This window comes from Nerophis lumbriciformis, linkage group LG26 (genome assembly GCF_033978685.3).
Source record: "Nerophis lumbriciformis linkage group LG26, RoL_Nlum_v2.1, whole genome shotgun sequence".
NCBI lineage: Eukaryota > Metazoa > Chordata > Actinopteri > Syngnathiformes > Syngnathidae > Nerophis > Nerophis lumbriciformis.
The window spans coordinates 5,878,028-5,899,541 of NC_084573.2; the positions used below are offsets into that span (position 1 = coordinate 5,878,028).

General features: G+C 41.3%; 2 protein-coding genes across 2 annotated transcripts in view; both read right to left on the bottom strand.

The window, feature by feature from the left end:
• LOC133624001 (uncharacterized) overlaps positions 1-21,514 on the bottom strand; it is a 270,822-nt gene that overhangs the window by 99,744 nt on the left and 149,564 nt on the right. The window lies entirely within an intron of this gene.
• On the bottom strand, positions 1,731-11,137 carry LOC133624017 (uncharacterized). The gene is made up of 2 exons (XM_072916218.1): positions 10,700-11,137; positions 1,731-3,713 (listed from the first exon to the last, which is right to left on the bottom strand). The coding sequence occupies exon 2, from the start codon at positions 3,661-3,663 to the stop codon at positions 2,434-2,436; it is 1,230 nt and encodes a 409-aa protein (XP_072772319.1). The 5' UTR covers positions 3,664-3,713; positions 10,700-11,137; the 3' UTR covers positions 1,731-2,433.

The window sequence follows — 21,514 nt, forward strand, 5'->3', positions numbered from 1 at the left end:
CATGTATCATAACATGGAAATCTAAGAGAACGTGTTGTGAATGAGGATGCTTGTGGACCTGGAAATTATTATTATTTTTTTTTTTACACATTTTTATTAAAAAAAAACAGTTTTTCCAACGTATTCAATTTTAGACGCTTTCTCTTCTTAGTTATTATTTCTCCGGCTGTAGAAAAGACCCGCTCACAGGGCACAGAGGAGGCGTCAGTGCGACACAGTTCGCGTATCGTTCACGTGACCAAAACAGCTCATGATCGGTCACGTGACTTTCTAAAAGCGGTACGCGCACCGACACAGGGTTTCGCTCTATGAGCTCAACGCACGCGCCGATGCATCGGTGTTGCCGGACCCATCACTAACGAGGAGGAACTTTGTCCAACAAAAGAGGAGAAGGAGCGACAACATCAACTATTCGACGCTGTTTTCAAGAAACATCAAGTTGTGTTACACATCCATCTATCCATCTTCTTCTGCTTATCTGAGGTCGGGTCGCGGGGGCAGCAGCTTAAGCAGGAAAGCCCAGACTTCCCTTTGACGCTCGCTGGTAAAAAAGCAACTTTTGCTTCAGTAAAGCGTCTCCGACGTTTCTTTTGATCCAGTCGCCCTTCTGTCCGGACGACCATGACAAGACCACAAATACACTTCAAAAGCTCCAGAGTTTTACCTCCAAAAATAGAGAGGTAAGACAAAGTCAGAGTCAGTTGCATAAAACACTGAAAGGGATTGGCGCGGTTGGGAGAGTGGCCTTGCCAGCAACCTGAGGGTTCCTGGTTCGATCCCCACCTCCTACCAACCTCGTCACGTCCGTTGTGTCCTTGGGCAAGACACTTCACCCTTGCTCCTGATGAGTCGTGGTTATTGCCTTGCATGGCAGCTCCCGCCATCAGTGTGTGAATGTGTGTGTGAATGGGTGAATGTGGAAATAGTGTCAAAGCCCTTTGAGTAACTTGAAGGTAGAAAAGTGCTATACAAGTATAACCCATTTACCATTGTTCCTATAAGCCCTTTGTTCAAATGTTTGTTCCACTTGGCATCTTGTCTGACTCGCACCATGCACAGCCTTCCTTGTCACATATTGTTCCTTTTCCCGCTATCCATCCAGTAATTCAAACTGATCCAGCAGCAATATTGAAGATTATTTTTACTTACAAAAATCAAGGTGCCAGGATACTCGGGAAACAAAATAAAAGGTAGCCTATATAAAAGGACATATATGTGCACATGTATGCACTGATTAAAACTACAGAACTATAATGCCCACGTTTAGACTTTTCTTTCTATTTCCAGCAGACTAGTAGAACATCTTAGGTGTATTGCTGCCCTCCACAGGTTCTTAACGGGATTTCCTCCTTCTGTCCTATGGCCCACACTACATTCTACAGTCCAGTAGGTGGCAGTATGAACCTTTCAAGTCATGGCTGCAAACTGCCAGTAAGAAGAAGAAGTAATAGAGCTGGTTGCTTGTTTCTCTTGCGAGATCTGACAACATGTTTAAATAGAACAATTGACAGGTTGACAACATTCAAACAAACCAAGTCATCTCCAATACATCTCAACATTACACACATCCTCCAGGCTGAGTTAGTCTAGATGATGAAGTAAGCTGGAAACTACGTGTAAGTCATATGAAGAAAACATTTAAAAAATTGACTGCGATAATAAATAGAATAAAATACATACCCACAAATATGAACTACATTTATTGTACCCAACTTTAGTTGAAGCATACATTGTTTATTGCATAAAGGTCTGGGGACATACATATAAAACAATCACACAACAAAATTCAAATTACACGAGAGTAATAAAGACAATTAATAGAATGGATTATAGAGACCCAACAAATGATTCATAAAGTCACACATTTTAAAATTGCAAAAAAGACAACTGCTCAAATAATGTATAAAGTAAATAATAATATGCTTCCAGAAGTGGTCCAGAAGATGTTTCAGATGTGAACCAGTAAAATGAACTAAGAGGGATTTATGTGTACTCAAAAGCAAAGGTATGAACACATGTAAAACAAATATGTATATCATATAAAGGAGTTCATCTATGGAATCATCTACAATTAGAAAACAAAATATGTAACACTTCATTATTTCAAAAATCATATATAAAACACTATTATGAATAAGTATAAAAGTGAATTATGAATATCTACACTTAAAATGTTTATTGTATGTAACATATTTTATGTACTGTTTATTCTCACCTTTTCAGTCAAATTGTTCTGTTCATTTTAAAGTACACGAATGTGTATATTAACTCATGTACTTTACTGAAATAAAAGCACTACATAATCTATAAATGTTAGAATCATATTAACAAGATTGTGTTACACACACAACAATGATGTCACACATGTTATATGTGCTGATGTTAGAAAGCCAAAGTTAAAGTTTTGACAGTTGAATTTCAAATCCTGCATCTTCATTTGCTGCTGCTGTTCTCACCAGCACACTTGTGTTTCTTACACTGGTACTTATAGGAGAATCTTTCACCACACACACTGCAACTCAACACTTTCTCTCCTGTGTGTGTTCTCATGTGTACTGTAAGAGTGCTTAGGTAACGAAAGCTTTTGTTGCAGCTAGAACAGGAGTAGGGTTTTTCACCAGTGTGTGTTCTCATGTGTACTTTTAAACTTTGATTTATTACAAAACTTTTACCACATTCTGAGCAGGAAAAAGGTTTTTCACCAGTGTGTGTTCTCATGTGTATTTTTAAACTTTGATTTATTACAAAACTTTTACCACATTCTGAGCAGGAAAAAGGTTTTTCTCCAGTGTGTATTCTCATGTGTCTTTTGAAAGATTGACTTTGAGTAAAATATTTACTGCAGATTGAACATGCAAAAGGTTTTTCTCCAGTGTGTGTTCTCATGTGTACTTTTAAATATTGATTAATTACAAAACTTTTACCACATTCTGAGCAGGTAAAAGGTTTTTCTCCAGTGTGTATTCCCATGTGTCTTTTCAAATCGTGCTTATGACTAAAATCTGTACTGCAGATTGAACATGAAAAAGGTTTTTCTCCAGTGTGTGTTCTCATGTGACTTTTCAATTTACTAGGATATTTAAAAGTTTTGTCACAGAGAGAACATGTGAAGTGTGTGTTGTCAGTGTGACATGTCTTATCATCTTTAGAGTCTTCATCATCAGTGTCAGGAGAGTGTGACGTTGTGTCCTCACTATCTGATAGTGGAGCTAAGAGCTTGTCTGCTTGTGATCCTCCACAGTGGTCTCCATCAGCTTCTGTTGTCATGTGTTGAGTTGAGCTGCTGCTTGGAGGCTCCGCCTCTCTCTTCTCCTCACTCTCACCTTTGACCTCATCACCATCACTCTTCACAGGGACACCAGTCACTGGCATCTTGGTGACATCAACCTCCTCCAGTCCTTCAAGATGCTCTCCCTGCTGACTGATTCTGTGGTCCTCCTCTTCCTCTTTAATGTGAAGGGTCAGTGGGTCCTCCTCTTCCTCCTTAATGTGAGGGCTGAGTGGATCCACCACTTTCTCTTTAAAATGGGGTGTCAGTGGGTCCTCTTCTTCCTCTTTAAAATGGGGTGTCAGTGGGTACTCCTCTTCCTTTTTAAAATGAGGGATCAGTGGGTATTCCTCTTCCTTCTTAATGTGAGAGGGCCCTGGCTCCTCCATCCGCATCCTGAAGTTCCACTTCTGTTGCTCAGGGAGAAGATGTTCTTCACAGACGTCTGCAAGACAACAAGACAAACACATGTTTTAGTAACATCCATCTCTGCGCAGTCACACAATGCATTCAGTACGTTTACATGCACTTAGGAACAACAATTTATTGTATGAGCTGTCTTGAAATCTTTACAACATTATTCACAGGAAAAGAAAAACAAAGTTTCTCTGATCCCAAATGGCTTACACAGACATGATAGGGTGAGAAATAAGTGTGCTGTGTTACATCACCTTTTCTTTTAACAACACTCAATAAACGACTGGGAACTGAGGAAACTATTTGTTGAAGCTTTGAAAGTGGAATTCTTTCACATTCTTGTTTTATGTAGAGCTTCAGTCGTTCAACAGTCCGGGGTCTCCGCTGTCGTATTTTACGCTTCATAATGCGCCACACATTTTCGATGGGAGACAGGTCTGGACTGCAGGCGGGCCATGAAAGTACCCGCACTCTTTTTGTTACGAAGCCACGCTGTTGTTACACGTGCTGAACGTGGCTTGGCATTGTCTTGCTGAAATAAGCAGGGGCGTCCATGAAAAAGACGGCGCTTAGATGGCAGCATATGTTGTTCCAAAACCTGTATGTACCTTTCAGCATTAATGGTGCCTTCACAGATGTGTAAGTTACCTATGCCTTGGGCACTAATGCACCCCCATACCATCACAGATGCTGGCTTTTGAACTTTACGTCCATAACAGTCTGGATGGTTCGCTTCCCCTTTGGTCCGGATGACACAATGGCGAATATTTCCAAAAACAATTTGAAATGTGAACTCGTCAGACCACAGAACACTTTTCCACTTTGCATGAGTCCATCTTAGATGATCTCGGGCCCAGAGAAGCCGGCGGCATTTCTGGATGTTGTTGATAAATGGCTTTTGCTTTGCATAGTAGAGCTTGAACTTGCACTTACAGATGTAGCGACCAACTGTATTTAGTGACAGTGGTTTTCTGAAGTGTTCCTGGGCCCATGTGGTGATATCCTTTAGAGATTGATGTCAGTTTTTGATACAGTGCCGTCTGAGGGATCGAAGGTCACGGTCATTCAATGTTGGTTTCCGGCCATGCCGCTTACGTGGAGTGATTTCTCCAGATTCTCTGAACCTTTTGATGATATTATTAACTTTGTGCTGATCAGAGATTTTTCTGCTCTGTGTTCCAGGCAATTTAGGAGACCTGATCAAGGCACGAAAAATTAGATCATTTGTTTGATTAAAGGGAAGCCCCAATCGAGAGGAATTTAAGTTAACCTGTTTTCAAAAAAGTGACTGAATAAAGCAACACTGCTGCGTTTGAAACTTAAAGGGGAACATTATCACCAGACCCATGTAATTTCGCCACACCTAGTGTGTGTGTGACAATCATTGGTACTTTAACTTTAACTTTAAGCGTCAATATATACCGTATTTTACCCACTATAAGCCGCCCCGGGTTATTAGCCGCACCTTCAATGAATGGCATATTTCAAAACTTTGTTCACCTATAAGCCGCCCCGGGTTATAAGCCGCGCCTACGCTGCGCTAAAGGGAATGTCAAAAAAACAGTCAGATAGGTCAGTCAAACTTTAATAATATATTACAAACCAGCGTTCTAACTAGGGCTGAAACGACGCGTCGACGTAGTCGACGTCATCGGTTACGTAAATACGTCGAGGACGTTTTTGTTCGTCGACGCGTCGCATATTTACGTCACACTACCATCATGGCGGAGCGCAAAGCAGACGATGCGAGCGGTGCGAGCGAGGGGAAAAAAGCACGCCAAAAGTCGTCAAAAGTGTGGGAGTATTTCAATAAACGGCCTAAGAAGAAACGCTACTTTTACTCCGCTACTTTTATCTACATTCAGCTCGCTACTCGCTACTAATTTTTATCGATCTGTTAATGCACGCTTTGTTTGTTTTGGTCTGTCAGACAGACCTTCAAAGTGCCTGCCTTACTGGTGATGTTTCACTTCGTTCCACCAATCAGATGCAGTCACTGGTGACGTTGGACCAATCAAACAGAGCCAGGGGTCACATGACCTGACTGGCTCCGAGCTAACTTCGGGTGTTACCATTTAGTGGTCAATTGTACGGAATATGTACTGTACTGTGCAATCTACTAATAAAAGTTCCAATCAATCAATCAAAAGTGTGAAGGAAAAAAGACCCTTTTTTTATTTCAACCGTAAAGACTGACTGCACAGTTCCTGTCTTCACAATAAAAGTCCCGCTCCATCGCGCCTGCGCTTTCAAAATAAGAGTCTCCGAAAGCCAGCGCAAACAAGCTAGCAAGCTACGGAGTTTGCCGCCAATGTATTTCTTGTAAAGGGTATAAAAACGAATATGGAAGGTGAACAAATAAGATGCCAAATAACAACCACTTTCATGTGGTATTAGACAGAAAGGAGGAACTTTTTTTCTCCTCCATTTGAAAACGTGGACGTTACCAGCACTACTTCCTGATTACAATCAATGCAAGTCATCAGAATCAGGTAATACACCAACTTATATTCTTGTCAACATGAAAGAAAGGAATCTATATGTTAAACATGCATGTATAATTATTAAAACACCTTTAACATGTAAACAAAAACGGCAAAATAAATACATATAAATTATATACTGTATATATCAATGTATGTATATATATATATATATATATATATATATATATATATATATATATATATATATACCGGTATATATATGTGTGTGTGTGTGTGTGTGTATATATATATATATATATATATATATATATATATATATATATATATATACACATATACATATATATATACACATATATATACACATATATATATATATATATATATATATATATATATATATATATATATATATATATGATATGTGTGTGTATGTTACTCAGTACTTGAGTAGTTTTTTCACAACATACTTTTTACTTTTACTCAAGTAAATATTTGGGTGACTACTCCTTACTTTTACATGAGTAATAAATCTCTAAAGTAACAGTACTCTTACTTGAGTACAATTTCTGGCTACTCTACCCACCTCTGCTAATAATGTTGTTGTATGCACACTGTGTCGAGCGGAAATGGCCTATCATAGCAGCACAACGGCAGCGTTCTTGCCATCACCATCAACTAGTCAATCGTCCGCGTGAGTATACGTTGTCATCATTACACAAAAACATGAATGTGTCATTTGTATCTGCGTTGTAAATTCAATTTTTGAAAAAACTGGCCTACATTTATTTTTTCATCTTCATTTTAAATAAAAAAAATAATCGGTAAAAGGAAAAATAATCTATAGATTAATCGAAAAAAATAATCTATAGATTAACCGATTAATCGAAAAAATAATCTAAAGATTAATCGATAGAAAAATAATCGTTAGCTGCAGCCTTAGTTCTAACAACTCTGTTCACCCCCAAAATGTAATGTGCAAATGTGCAATCACAAAAATAGTAACACTCAAATTAGTGCAGAGCAATAGCAACATCAATAACTCAACGTTGCTCGAACGTTAATGTCACACAACACACAAAATAAACATTTAAAGCTCACTTTCTGAAATTATTCCTCATCCATAAATCCCTCGAATTTTTCTTCAGTGTCTAAATTAACAAGTTGGGCGAATACGGCATCCAAAATGGCCGGCTCCGTCTCGTCGAAGTCATCAGAGTCAGTGTCGCTGTTGTTGTCCAGCAGTTCCGTGAATCCTGCCTTCCGGAAAGTTCGGACCACAGTTGAGACCGATATATCCGCCCAGGCATTTACAATCCACTGGCAGATGTTGGCGTATGTCGTCCGGCGCTGTCTCCCTGTCTTAGTGGCGCAGGTCATCTTGTTGCTTCCTCTACCTACGCACCATTTATGTTCAATTCTCTTGCTGCTGCTCTATTTCCGTGTTCTACTGCGTGACTTATTGCCTTGAGTTTGAATTCTGCGTTGTACGCGTGTCTCTTAATAGGAGCCATTTTGTGGTCTTTACAGATGTAAACACACAAATGAAATGAAACGTAATATCCGCGCGCTTCTTCTTCTACGGGGGCGGGTGGTTGCTTACAGTAGAAGAAGAAGCGCTTCCTCTTCTATGGGGGCGGGTGCTTACCTTGGCGGTTGCTTACCGTAGAAGAAGAAGCGCTTCCTCTTCTACGGGGGAAAAAGATGGCGGCTGTTTACCGTAGTTGCGAGACCTAAACTTTATGAAAATGAATCTTAATATTAATCCATATATAAAGCGCACCGGGTTATAAGCCGCACTGTCAGCTTTTGAGTAAATTTGTGGTTTTTAGGTGCGGCTAATAGTGCGGAAAATACGGTACCTTGATGTTGCAGAAAAAAGACCATATATTTTTTTAACTGATTTCCCAACTCTAAATGGGTGAATTTTGGCCAATTAAACGCCTTTCTATTATTCGCTCTCGGAGCGTTGTGACGTCACATCGGGAATCAATCCGCCATTTTCTCAAACACAGAGTCAAATCAGCTCTGTTATTGTCCGTTTTTTCGACTGTTTTCCGTACCTTGGAGACATCATGCCTCGTCGGTGTGTTGTCGGAGGGTGTAACAACACGAACAGGGACGGATTCAAGTTGCACCAGTGGCCCAAAGATGCCAAAGTGGCAAGAAATTGGACGTTTGTTCCGCACACTTTACCGACGAAAGCTATGCTACGACAGAGATGGCAAGAATGTGTGGATATCCTGCGACACTCAAAGCAGATGCATTTCCAACGATAAAGTCAAAGAAATCTGCCGCCAGACCCCCATTGAATCTGCCGGAGTGTGTGAGCAATTCAGGGACAAAGGACCTCGGTAGCACGGCAAGCAATGGCGGCAGTTTGTTCCCGAAGACGAGCGAGCTAAACCCCCTGGATGTCTTGGCTCACACCGTCCCTTATGCCACCGAAGATGATCAAGAGAAGAATATCGACCCTAGCTTCCCTGGCCTGCTGACATCAACTCCAAAACTGGACAGATCAGCTTTCAGGAAAAGAGCGCGGATGAGAGTATGTCTACAGAATATATTAATTGATGAAAATTGGGCTGTCTGCACTCTCAAAGTGCATGTTGTTGCCAAATGTATTTCATATGCTGTAAACCTAGTTCATAGTTGTTAGTTTCCTTTAATGCCAAACAAACACATACCAATCGTTGGTTAGAAGGCGATCGCCGAATTCGTCCTCGCTTTCTCCCGTGTCGCTGGCTGTCGTGTCGTTTTCGTCGTTTTCGCTTGCATACGGTTCAAACCGATATGGCTCAATAGCTTCAGTTTCTTCTTTAATTTCGTTTTCGCTACCTGCCTCCACACTACAACCATCCGTTTCAATACATGCGTAATCTGTTGAATCGCTTTAGCCGCTGAAATCCGAGTCTGAATCCGAGCTAATGTCGCTATAGCTTGCTGTTCTATGCGCCATGTTTGTTTGTGTTGGCATCACTATGTGACGTCACAGGAAAATGGACGGGTGTATATAACGATGGTTAAAATCAGGCACTTTGAAGCTTTTTTTAGGGCTATTGCGTGATGGGTAAAATTTTGAAAAAAACTTTGAAAAATAAAATAAGCCACTGGGAACTGATTTTTAATGGTTTTAACCCTTCTGAAATTGTGATAATGTTCCCCTTTAACAGAACTGTCTCTGGGAGGTTGGTTTGGGCCCGTACGTCACAATATATATATATATATATATATTAGTGGTGCAACGGATCAACATTGATCCGTGAGGATCAATATCTTCGGATCGGCACACTCGTGTGATCCGTTTGCTTTATGAAGAAAAAAAAAAGCTTGCGCATGTTCAGACTCCACTACAAAGGCTCCTCCATGCTCGTGTTCGCACCACAGCCTGAAGTACCAGCAATGGCTGACATCTACTGGGTACGCCTCCTCCCGGGAAGGAGTGAAGGACAAGGACTGCTCCAACTGTTCTATCAGTGAAAGCCCTGGCTGACTGACACCGCCACCTGTTATGATCACCAGTCAGACGACTCATACCAGGAGGCCTTTGACTCCTATATATGTTGGAACTCAGGGTGTGGCTGATCATTGCAACAACTAGCATGGTATAAGATGGACACCATTGCTGTCCCACATTGTTCCCTTGTTCTCTGTCCCGCCTACCAAGCCAAAGACTTAGGTCTAATGACGAAACAGAGCGTAGCTGCTGCTGATTGGACCGACACCACATTTTCAACACTCCCCGTTGTCGGTTAAAAACATAGCTATGGGCTGCACTTTGGACACACCTGCTGTAGGCTACGAGGAGCTAGCAGCTACACAACAGCTAAGCTAAAACAGCACATTTAAGCATATCAAATAATTATAGTTGCTTTATTCGTACACAAAGTCTCCAAAACAGAAGTCTGATCGAAAGTATCCAGTAACAAACGTGTCCGCATCGTTCAACTTTCTGCGCCATGAGCTTGACTTAATGAATTATTGTGTTCACTAAGTGTTGTGCAAGATCAAATTGAACAATTGCAAAAGCATCCGTTTTAAGGTTAGTGTTTTCTTATATTTGTGTCAATATGTATAAGCAGACTTTGTGGCTTTCACCAGTAGGGTCGCGATCGCCATAAGGGTCAGTCGATACCGCTTTGGGGTCCGCAACCCTAATGCCGCCCTCCAGTGGTCCACAGAGGCTGAAAAGGCTTTCATTGACCTCAAACATGACCTGTCCTCCACCTCCGCTTTTGCTGCCCTTTTTCTTGGATGTTTCTGAAAGTGCCTTTTTTCAGAAACAAAAGGGGGAGGAGGTGTGAGGGGGAGAGCTGGACGAAGTGGCAGGGGAGAGGGAAGTCTGGGCTTTCCTGCTTAGGCTGCTGCCCCCGCGACGCGACCTCGGATAAGCGGAATAAGATGGATGGATGGAGGAAATGACTGCTGTCTGATAATCACATTAATAACACGATAACAATCATGTGTCTGAGTACACCTATTAATAAAAATTAATCTAACACGTCATGTTCATGTTAATGATGGAATATAAAGTTAGTAAAGATGTGAGAGTAAGAAGTAAACAAACCTGTTCTGTGTAACACAACTTAGGGTTTCTTGAAAACAGCCTCCAGTAGTTGACGTAGTCTCTTGTTCTCTTCTTTTGTCCGAGAACGTTCCTCTTTGTACTCTGCTATAGTTCTTTCACATATTTTCACACAATCACAACTTTTTACACTCACACTTGATTTTAACTAAGCGATGAGTTGATTACTTCCGCCTCGCTTTGTTAGCAGCTAACAAGCAAAGCTAACGAGCACGCTAAGCTAACTAGCATGCTAAGCTAACTAGCGCGCTAAAACAACTAGCAAGCTAAGCGGGCCTAATAATGTCCAAAGTTGACTGAGACGAGTGGAGTTTATCCTGACACGGAGGATGAATAAAGTGTAGTTAGTAGCGATGTGAGGAGATGTGCCGAGGCTTAGAAGCGTGTGTGGAGTAAAGGAAGACTTTGCTGCAAAGCGCATATCCTCCACGCATGCGTCACTTAGGGGCGGGGCCAAAGAGTCATAGTGATGGGCAAGTCATGAACGATTCATTCTAAATGTATGTTTTCATGGTGTCTACACAAAATAGCATCCATCCATTTATCTACCGCGTGTCCCTTTCGGGGTCGCGGGGGGTGCTGGAGCCTATCTCAGCTGCATTCGGGCGGAAGGCGGTGTACACCCTGGACAAGTCGCCACCTCATCGCAGGGCCAACACAGATAGACAGACAAGTATATAAACTGTATTTGACTTTAAATCAGATAAATATCATTCAACAACAACACAATTTGCAGACTATAATTACTGGTTTGCTGGTTTGCTGGTTTTACTGGTGTAAAATTCCGCATCCGAGAGATCACAACCATTGCAGCCATGCGTCCAAAACGTAACATCATCTTGCAGGGACATAAGGACAAGCAAAAGTAAAGTGTCTGTTTTACAATATAATAATCTATTTAATAAGACATTTCCAGAGAATACCTTTTTTTTGAGTATTTATTGGAGGCCTCAAAAGACAAAGGCCGTCTGTTTACAGGAGAGTGTCGGTGAGGCACACACCCCTTATCTTATCTCAGGAATGCATGGGGGAAGGGTTGGAGACAAGCGGGAAACTCTTAGTTAGGAAAAGTGTAGCTGCTAACAGAAGCACATTGTATATGTGATGGACCCGAGTGGCGGAATATTAAAATCTAGTAAAATTTTACTTAAAACAAATGTAAATATTAAGAACTCAATGTAGTGAGAGCAACCGTCCCAAAATAAGGAAAGATAATGATGCTCATTTACAATTTATTCAATACAAATTAAAAATACAGTCAAGTTGATAACACTAAAAATGCCATTTGGTAAACAATAATATAGGTGAGGGTACAGCCACGACAGGCGTGGCTCCGCTCACTTCCACGGCGTCCTCCTGCACACAAATTAAATCGGAAGCAGGCCACGGGGATAAAATAATCTAAAAACACGGAGACACTCTCAGGGCTGAAGTCACACTTACACGCAAGGCTCTGCTGTAGTTCAGCGTAGAAATATTGAGTACGCCCACTCTCCTCACCAGTCTCTGGTGGGACCTACGTGGCTGTACGCGTCCCGTCTCTCCCCGCCTCTTAGTCGCTCCCAGGAGTCACCGCAGGTCTCTGGGTCCTGACCGCTCCTGCCCACAGGACCACACAGCCAGCGTACAACGCTCGAGCCCGCAAGCCCACAGCCAAAGGCAGTTGATTACCCCCACAGATCCACAATCCACGACACTTACTTCGGAGGCAGAGTTTCCTCTGCCCCTGCGTGTTGTGGGATTCTTGGGGTTCACTCCGGTAGCTTGCGGGGTCTGCTGCGTAGTCCTGGATTCCTTCACAGCCTGCGGGCGTCCACCCGGACGCTCTTGGCAAAGCCTGTCGATACTCTCCGGTTCCCCTTCCTTCTGTTCCTCCCTCCTTTAAATGTGTGCAGTCCTAATGCTCCACAGGTGCGTCTGATTTCAGGCGCCGTTCGATTGGCACTTTGGTTGTCAGGGGCAACAAGCTAAAAGGGGCAACGTCTTAAAATGCCAGCAAAGTCCACAAGGAGTAAAAACATGCAATTAAAAAGACAATCAAATTCTAAAGTGTAAAAACATGCAATTAAAATCCACAGCAATAAAAACAATAAGACATGCATGGCAATGAAACATTAAAAAATAAAATCCCCTACTTGTGTCCCATCACATCTGTATGTTATATAATTTCATAGTTGGTTAGAGTAAATAAATACAATGTATAAATATAAGTTCATATTTACATATAATGTGATTAAAAATGTATTTCCTTTGGTTAATTCATGCAAGTATATGTTAACCTTATTTTTGTTACAAAAACCCATGTCAATTGGAGAGGAACATATTTTTTGTTCCGGTTTGGTCACATTGTTGGGGGGACGATTGATATGTGACGGAATAAGGGAAGCAGCATGAGACAGCAAGCATTCGATGTGAGAGGTTAATGGAGTCTTGGCTTGAAAATAAACTTTATTCCCTCTGAGTTTGTGAGGCCAGTGAGGTATGATTCTTTCTGATAATGTATGTGAAATCAATGTGTTTTCTTTTATTTGATATCAGACTAATTGTAAGTTCTGTTTTTCTTATTTATTAGTTCTGACGGCATTATTTTGGCATTATTTTGGCATTATTTTGGCATTATTTTGGCGTCATTGTTAGTGAGAAGAAGGCGTGGCTGAAATCAAAGTTGGACCTTAAAAAATTGCTGTATATCATCGTATCAATTAGGACACAGATGGTGCCAAGTCTCTCTTACACAGTGTCAGTCCGTTTACAATTTTGGGGCCCTGTTGCTCACCGAAATACTGACTTAATGGACCACAATGGAAACAAGCCTTTTGGCTTTTTGTGCCATCCATTTGCTTTTTTAAAGCATGGATTCAATTCTTTAAGATGTCAATAAACTTCTCAATCAATCAATCAATCAAACCCCCCACTTGACCGTCAGTGTCCTGTCCGTTACAACTTCTTCACAACTCCCCAAGATAGGAGACACTCAGCATCCTTGGGAAGTGGACCCCAGGGGCTGGCGTATGTATGTTTATGTGGTGTTTTATGAGCCCTCACATTCAGTGGATGTCAGCATGATGGGACATTGTTTACCAGAGACTGGCTGGGTGAGGACACACGAGGCCCACGCAAAACAGGAACAACATTATTCCTACAAAACACCAATTCTGATGCACAACTAGATGCTGAAGTGAATTAATTAACTCATATTATGTTTTGCTTATGGTGAAGGTTTATATTCACCTTGGAGAAAGCGAACGACCAAGTTTAAGTAAATAGTAGTATTTCACTTTGAGCACATAATAAGATAAGACCCCTTAGTTTGACATTCACAGCTGGGCTGGATCACTCCTCATAGGGAAGAGGCCCTAATTTGGATTTCGGAATACAAATTACTATTAACAAAATGGCTAACAGCGGCTTACAACTCCCACTTTCGGTGCTTCCTTTTACAAACCCCGTTTCCATATGAGTTGGGAAATTGTGTTAGATGTAAATATAAACGGAATACAATGATTTGCAAATCATTTTCAACCCATATTCAATCGAATGCACTACAAAGACAACATATTTGATGTTCAAACTGATAAACATTTTTTTGTGCAAATAATCATTAACTTTAGAATTTGATGCCAGCAACACGTGACAAAGAAGTTGGGAAAGGTGGCAATAAATACTGATAAAGTTGAGGAATGCTCATCAAACACTTATTTGGAACATCCCACAGGTGAACAGGCAAATTGGGAACAGGTGGGTGCCATGATTGGGTATTAAAGTAGATTCCATGATATGCTCAGCCATTCACAAACAAGGATGGGGCGAAGGTCACCATTTTGTCAAGAAATGCGTGAGCAAATTTTTGAACAGTTTAAGAAAAACCTTTCTCAACCATCTATTGCAAGGAATTTAGGGATTTCACCATCTAAGGTCCGTAATATCATCAAAGGGTTCAGAGAATCTGGAGAAATCACTGCACGTAAGCAGCTAAGCCCGTGACCTTCGATCCCTCAGGCTGTACTGCATCAACAAGCGACATCAGTGTGTAAAGGATATCACCACATGGGCTCAGGAACACTTCAGAAACCCACTGTCAGTAACTACAGTTGGTCGCTACATCTGTAAGTGCAAGTTAAAACTCTCCTATGCAAGGCGAAAACCGTTTATCAACAACACCCAGAAACGCCGTCGGCTCGGCTGGGCCTGAGCTCATCTAAGATGGACTGATACAAAGTGGAAAAGTGTTCTGTGGTCTGACGAGTCCACATTTCAAATTGTTTTTGGAAACTGTGGACGTCGTGTCCTCCGGACCAAAGAGGAAAAGAACCATCCGGATTGTTATAGGCGCAAAGTTGAAAAGCCAGCATGTGTGATGGTATGGGGGTGTATCACTGCCCAAGACATGGGTAACTTACACATCTGTGAAGGCGCCATTATTGCTGAAAGCTACATACAGGTTTTGGAGCAACATATGTTGCCATCCAAGCAACGTTACCATGGACGCCCCTGCTTATTTCAGCAAGACAATGCCAAGCCACGTGTTACATCAACGTGGCTTCATAGTAAAAGAGTGCGGGTACTAGACTGGCCTGCCTGTAGTCCAGACCTGTCTCCCATTGAGAATGTGTGGCGCATTATGAAGCCTAAAATACCACATCGGAGACCCCCGGACTGTTGAACAACTTAAGCTGTACATCAAGCAAGAATGGGAAAGAATTCCACCTGAGAAGCTTAAAAAATGTGTCTCCTCAGTTCCCAAACGTTTACTGAGTGTTGTTAAAAGGAACAGTGGTGAACATGCCCTTTCCCAACTACTTTGGCACGTGTTGCAGCCATGAAATTCTAAGTTAATTATTATTTCCAACAAAATAATAAAGTTTATGAGTTTGAACATCAAATATCTTGTCTTTGTAGTGCATTCAATTGAATATGGGTTGAAAATGATTTGCAAACCATTGTATTCCGTTTTTATTTACATCTTACACAATTTCCCAACTCATATGGAAACGGGGTTTGTATGTTTTATAGTGTTTTGGTTATGTCTGTCTACCGTCGCGACACAACACAGTCGTCAAAACCTGCTGGACATTGGTTTTCTACACAGGATAGCTGTCTCGAGCAATTTCCACCGCTTGCACAACATACCCGACGAGATAGTGAGACCGCCATAATCTCAGTGGATTGTAATCGGACTCGGCAGGCGACGCAGGCGTCGGCGGGAGAGGAAACAAAAGCGGGGCTGCCGGTCTGGTCTCCTGGCGAGAATCAAAAAACGGCCCCACAAGCCTCCGCTGCCGAGCATATACCTCACCAACGCCAGATCCATGGTTCACCATGAATTGATTAACGTGGACCCCGACTTAAACAAGATGAAAAACTTATTTGGGTGCTACCATTTAGTGGTCAATTGTGCGGAATATGTACTGTACTGTGCAATCTACTAATAAAAGTTCCAATCAATCAATCAATCACAAAATAGATGACCTAAAACTCGAGCTGGCTGGAAATAGCTACATCCAGGACTGCTGTTTTTTGGTAATTTTCGAAACCTGGCTTCACCCCCTAATCCCTGACGCAGGCCGCACGCTGCTACGCCGGGACCGAAACGAGGACTCTGGTAGTAACAGCAGTAATCATCAGGACAGTTTACATACCACCGGATACTAATGTTAGCATGGCTCTCTCTACTGCTAAACACAATAAATAAACAACCACGTGCCCACCCCAATGGCGCTCACATTATTGCTGGAGATTTTGATAAAGTCAATCTGAAAACTGTACTACGCAAATTTTACCAGTATGTTAAATGCCCAACTAGAGGGGGGAACACTCTTGACCATGTTTACTCCAACATCTAAGAGACATATAGAGCCATCACCCTCCCTACCTAGGCCAGTCAGACCACCTCACCTTGCTGCTCCCCCCTGCCTACACCCCCCTCAGAGCAAGGACAAAAGCAGTGACAAAGACTGTTACAACTTGGCCTGAGGATGCACTCCCCCAGCTACAGGACTGCTTTGCACACACTGCATGGGGTGTTTTTGAAGACCAAGACCTGCCCACACACACAGAGTCGGTACTATTCTACATAAAGTACTGTATCGGCAATGTAACTGTGGAAAAAGCATCCGGGTTTACCCAAACCAGAAACCCTGGATGACAAGCCAGGTCCGCATGCTCCTCAATGCCCGTGACACCGCCTTCAGGTCAGGTGACAGTGCTCTGTACAGCACTGCGCGAGCTGACCTGAAGAGAGGACTCAAAGAAGCCAAGACGGACTACAAAGAGAGGATCCAAGCAACAACCCACGGCAGATGTGGCAGGGCATATAGCACATCACCAACTACAGAGGCTGTGACGCAACAACCGGGGACTGGGATGTATCGCTGGCAGAGGAGCTGAACTGCTTCTTCGCTCGCTTTGAGACATCACAACCAGTCACAGCCTCACCACCCCCTTCCCCCCAGCCCCAAGCACTCCCACACTCACTCTTGAGGAGCATGAGGTCAGACGGGTGCTCAGTGCAGTGAACCCCAGGAAAGCGGCTGGTCCAGACGGAGTACCCGGGAAGGTGCTCAAAGCATGCTTTCAGCTCTCCTACATTGTCACTGTCCTCTTCAACCTCTCCTTGGCACAGGCACTCATCCCACCGTGCCTTAAATCCGCCACAATTATCCCGGCACCCAAGAAAGCTGCCACAAACAACCTCATTGACTATCGCCCAGTAGCACTCACACCTGTCATCATATAGTGCTTTGAGAAGCTGGTCCTACACCGCATCCAAGCCTGCCTCCCCCCCACTCTAGACCCACAACGGTTTGCCTACCGGGAAAACAGATCCATGGACGACGCCATAACCATAGCTCTCCACTCTGCACTGAGCCACCTGGAACACCGAGGGAGCTATGACAGGATGCTTTTCATCGACTATAGCTCCGCCTTCAATACAATCATACCAGACATCCTTAACACCAAACTGCTGGACTACCTGTTTTTGGATTAAGGACTTCCTGACCAACCGACCCCAGACAGTGAAACTCGGCCCCCATCTCTCCTCCTCCCGCACACTCAGCATCGGCTGTCCGCAGGGCTTTTTGCTGAGCCCTTTGTTGTAATCCCTCTACATCCACGACTGTAGTCCAGCCCACCAGGAGAACACCATCATCAAATTTGCCGATGACACAACGGTGGTTGGACCCATTACAGGGGGGATGAGTCTGCATACAGAGATGAGGTCCTGAAACTATCAGCGTGGTGTTCAGTGAATAACCAGGCACTGAACACCACAAAAACCAAGGAACTCATCTTTGACTTCAGGAAAAACACTGCAGACCCCGCCGCACTCTACATCAACGGCGAGGAGGTGGAGAGAGTCAGTTCTTTCAAGTTCCTCGGCACCCTCATATCTGCTGACCTCTCCTGGACCCCAAATACAACTGTGGTCATCCAGAAGGCCAAGCAGAGACTCCACTTTCTGAAGGTGCTGAGGAAGAACAGACTGGAGAAGCAGCTAAAGGTGACCTTCTATCGCTCGGCTGTCGAGAGCCTGCATATAGTACTGCATAACAGTGTGGCACGCCAGCTGCACTGAAGCAGACAAAAAGGCGATTCAGAGGGTCATAAACTCTGCACAAAAAAATCATCGGCTACCCCCTCCCCTCCCTGAAGGATTTACACAACTCCCGTTGCCTCAGCAGAGCAAAAAACATTACCAATGACAGCACGCACCCTGGCTTCCACCTGTTTGACCTGCTACCACCGGGCAGGCGCTACAAGTGCATCAGAACCAGAACAAACAGGCTCAGAGACAGCTTCTTTCCCAGAGCTGTCACCATCTTGAACTCAAACTTATAATAAATTATTCACCCCTATATAATATCCTACCCTAATACCCTACTGTGCAATATTACCCTTCAAGTGCAATACGTCCGACACTGATTGTCATTACTTTATTACTCCGGTACTCTTGTTTTGCTCTGTATATTGTACAGTATTTTGTATATTGTTTTGTATATTGTACAGGATTGCTTATTGTTTTTATTGGATAGTAGTCTGTTTATTTCAATTCGTATATTTTATCTTTATTACTTCTTATGTGATTCATTTTTAATCCATATATGTTTCCACTACCGCACCTTAAATTGGAGTCCTTAATCTCGTTATATGCAAATATAATGACAATAAAGTCCATCAGGGGCGTCACTAGCTTTTAAGGACAGGGGGGGCTTAGCCCCCAGGAGAGCGAACGTAGCGCACAAGCACAAAACTACACAAAATACTAACAAATACTTAGAAATTATTCACTGTTATTATTATTTAAAAAATGCACGGGACAAAATGAAATGCTCCCCGGGACGATGGCTTTTAACCATTTTTTTTCTTTTTCTTTTTATGTATTTATTCATTTAACATGTTATATTAAATGTCTTGGTTTTTCCTCCCTCTGAAAATCCTATGAAATGTTTAACAAGCCATCCTATAATAATACAACAGCTATTTATGTAAAAATACAATAAAACAAATATATTTAATGATGTTTTTTTCATTATTTTAACATTAGGCTAATGTATATTACTTTATATAGATTCTACAAGAGTGATGTGGGCATTTTCTACATGAACAAGTCCAAGGACCGCAGGCAAGGTCGCAGAGAAAATGCGGACTGGATTTTGAGTGATGTGGGCATTTTCTATATGAACAAGTGGAATGGATTGGATACTGACACACTAAAGGGGCTCTCTACCTTAAAGTACCAAATGATTGTCACACACACACACTAGGTGTGGTGAAATGTGTCCTCTGCATTTGACCCATCCCCTTGTTCACCCCCTGGGAGGTGAGGGGAGCAGTGGGCAGCAGCGGTGCCGCGCCCGGGAATCATTTTTGGTGATTTACGCTATGAAGTGAGGGGAAACTGAGTGAATAATGACAGTTTATATGATTATTTATTTAAACTCATATTCGGGCCACTTTATAATGAATATGTCGGCATGTATTTGTTAAAAAAAATAAAAAATAAAAAAAATATATATATATATATATATATATATATACATATATATATATATATATATATATATATATATATATATATATATATATATATATATATATATATATATATATATATATATAAATACAGAGGTGGGTAGTAACGCGCTACATTTACTCCGTTACATCTACTTGAGTAACTTTTGGGATAAATTGTACTTCTAAGAGTAGTTTTAATGCAACATACTTTTACTTTTACTTTTACTTGAGTATATTTATAGAGAAGAAACGCTACTTTTACTCCGCTACTTTTATCTACATTCAGCTCGCTACTCGCTACTAATTTTTATCGATCTGTTAATGCACGCTTTGTTTGTTTTGGTCTGTCAGACAGACCTTCATAGTGCCTGCGTTTCAACAAATACAGTCACTGGTGACGTTCACTACGTTCCACCAATCAGATGCAGTCACTGGTGACGTTGGACCAATCAAACAGAGCCAGGCGGTCACATGACCTGACTTAAACATGTGTAAAAACTTATTGGGGTGTTGCCATTTAGTGGTCAATTGTACGGAATATGTACTGTACTGTGCAATCTACTAATAAAAGTTCCAATCAATCAATCAAAAGTGTGAAGGAAAAAATACCCTTTTATTTCAACCATACATCCCGTCAAAAGCCTAAAGACTGACTGCACAGTTCCTGTCTTCACAATAAAAGTGCCGCTCCATCGCGCCTGCGCTTTCAAAACAAGAGTCTCCGAAAGCCAGCGCAAACAAGCTAGCAAGCTACGGAGTTTGCCGCCAATGTATTTCTTGTAAAGTGTATAAAAACGAATATGGAAGCTGGACAAATAAGATGCCAAAAATCAACCACTTTCATGTGGTATTAGACAGAAAGGAGGAACTTTTTTCTCCTCCATTTGAAAATGTGGACGCTATCAGCACTACTGTCTGATTCCAATCAATGCAAGTCATCAAAATCAAGTAATACACCAACTTATATTCTTGTCTTCATGAAAGAAAGGAATCTATATGTTAAACATGCATGTATATTCATCAAAACACCTTTAACATGTAAACAAAAACGGCAAAATAATTAAATATGAATTATATACTGTATATATATATATATATATATATATATATATATATATATATATATATATATATATATATATATATATATATATATATATATATATATCTTAATAAGGTTATCCAAAAAATAGTGCTCGATACCGTAGTAGAGCGCAATATATGTATGTGTGGGAAAAAAAAAATAGTCTTGTGATTTTTTTTCCCACACATACATATATATATATATATATATATATATATATATATATATATATATATATATATATATATATATATATATATATATGATATGTGTGTGTATGTTACTCATCAGTTACTCAGTACTTGAGTAGTTTTTTCACAACATACTTTTTACTTTTACTCAAGTAAATATTTGGGTGACGACTCCTTACTTTTACTTGAGTAATAAATCTCTAAAGTAACAGTACTCTTACTTGAGTACAATTTCTGGCTACTCTACCCACCTCTGTATATATATATATATATATATATATATATATATATATATATATATATATATATATATATATATATATAACACCAAATTATTTAGGGGGCTTAAGAATATTTTAGGGGGGCTTGAGCCCCCCTAAAATAGGCCTAACAACGCCAATGAAGTCCATTCTATTCTATTCTATTCTCTATTTATGCTACTGTTGTTTCAATACATTGTTAAATATTTGAATATTTTTACGAAAATAAGTTGTATGTCTGTGTTTT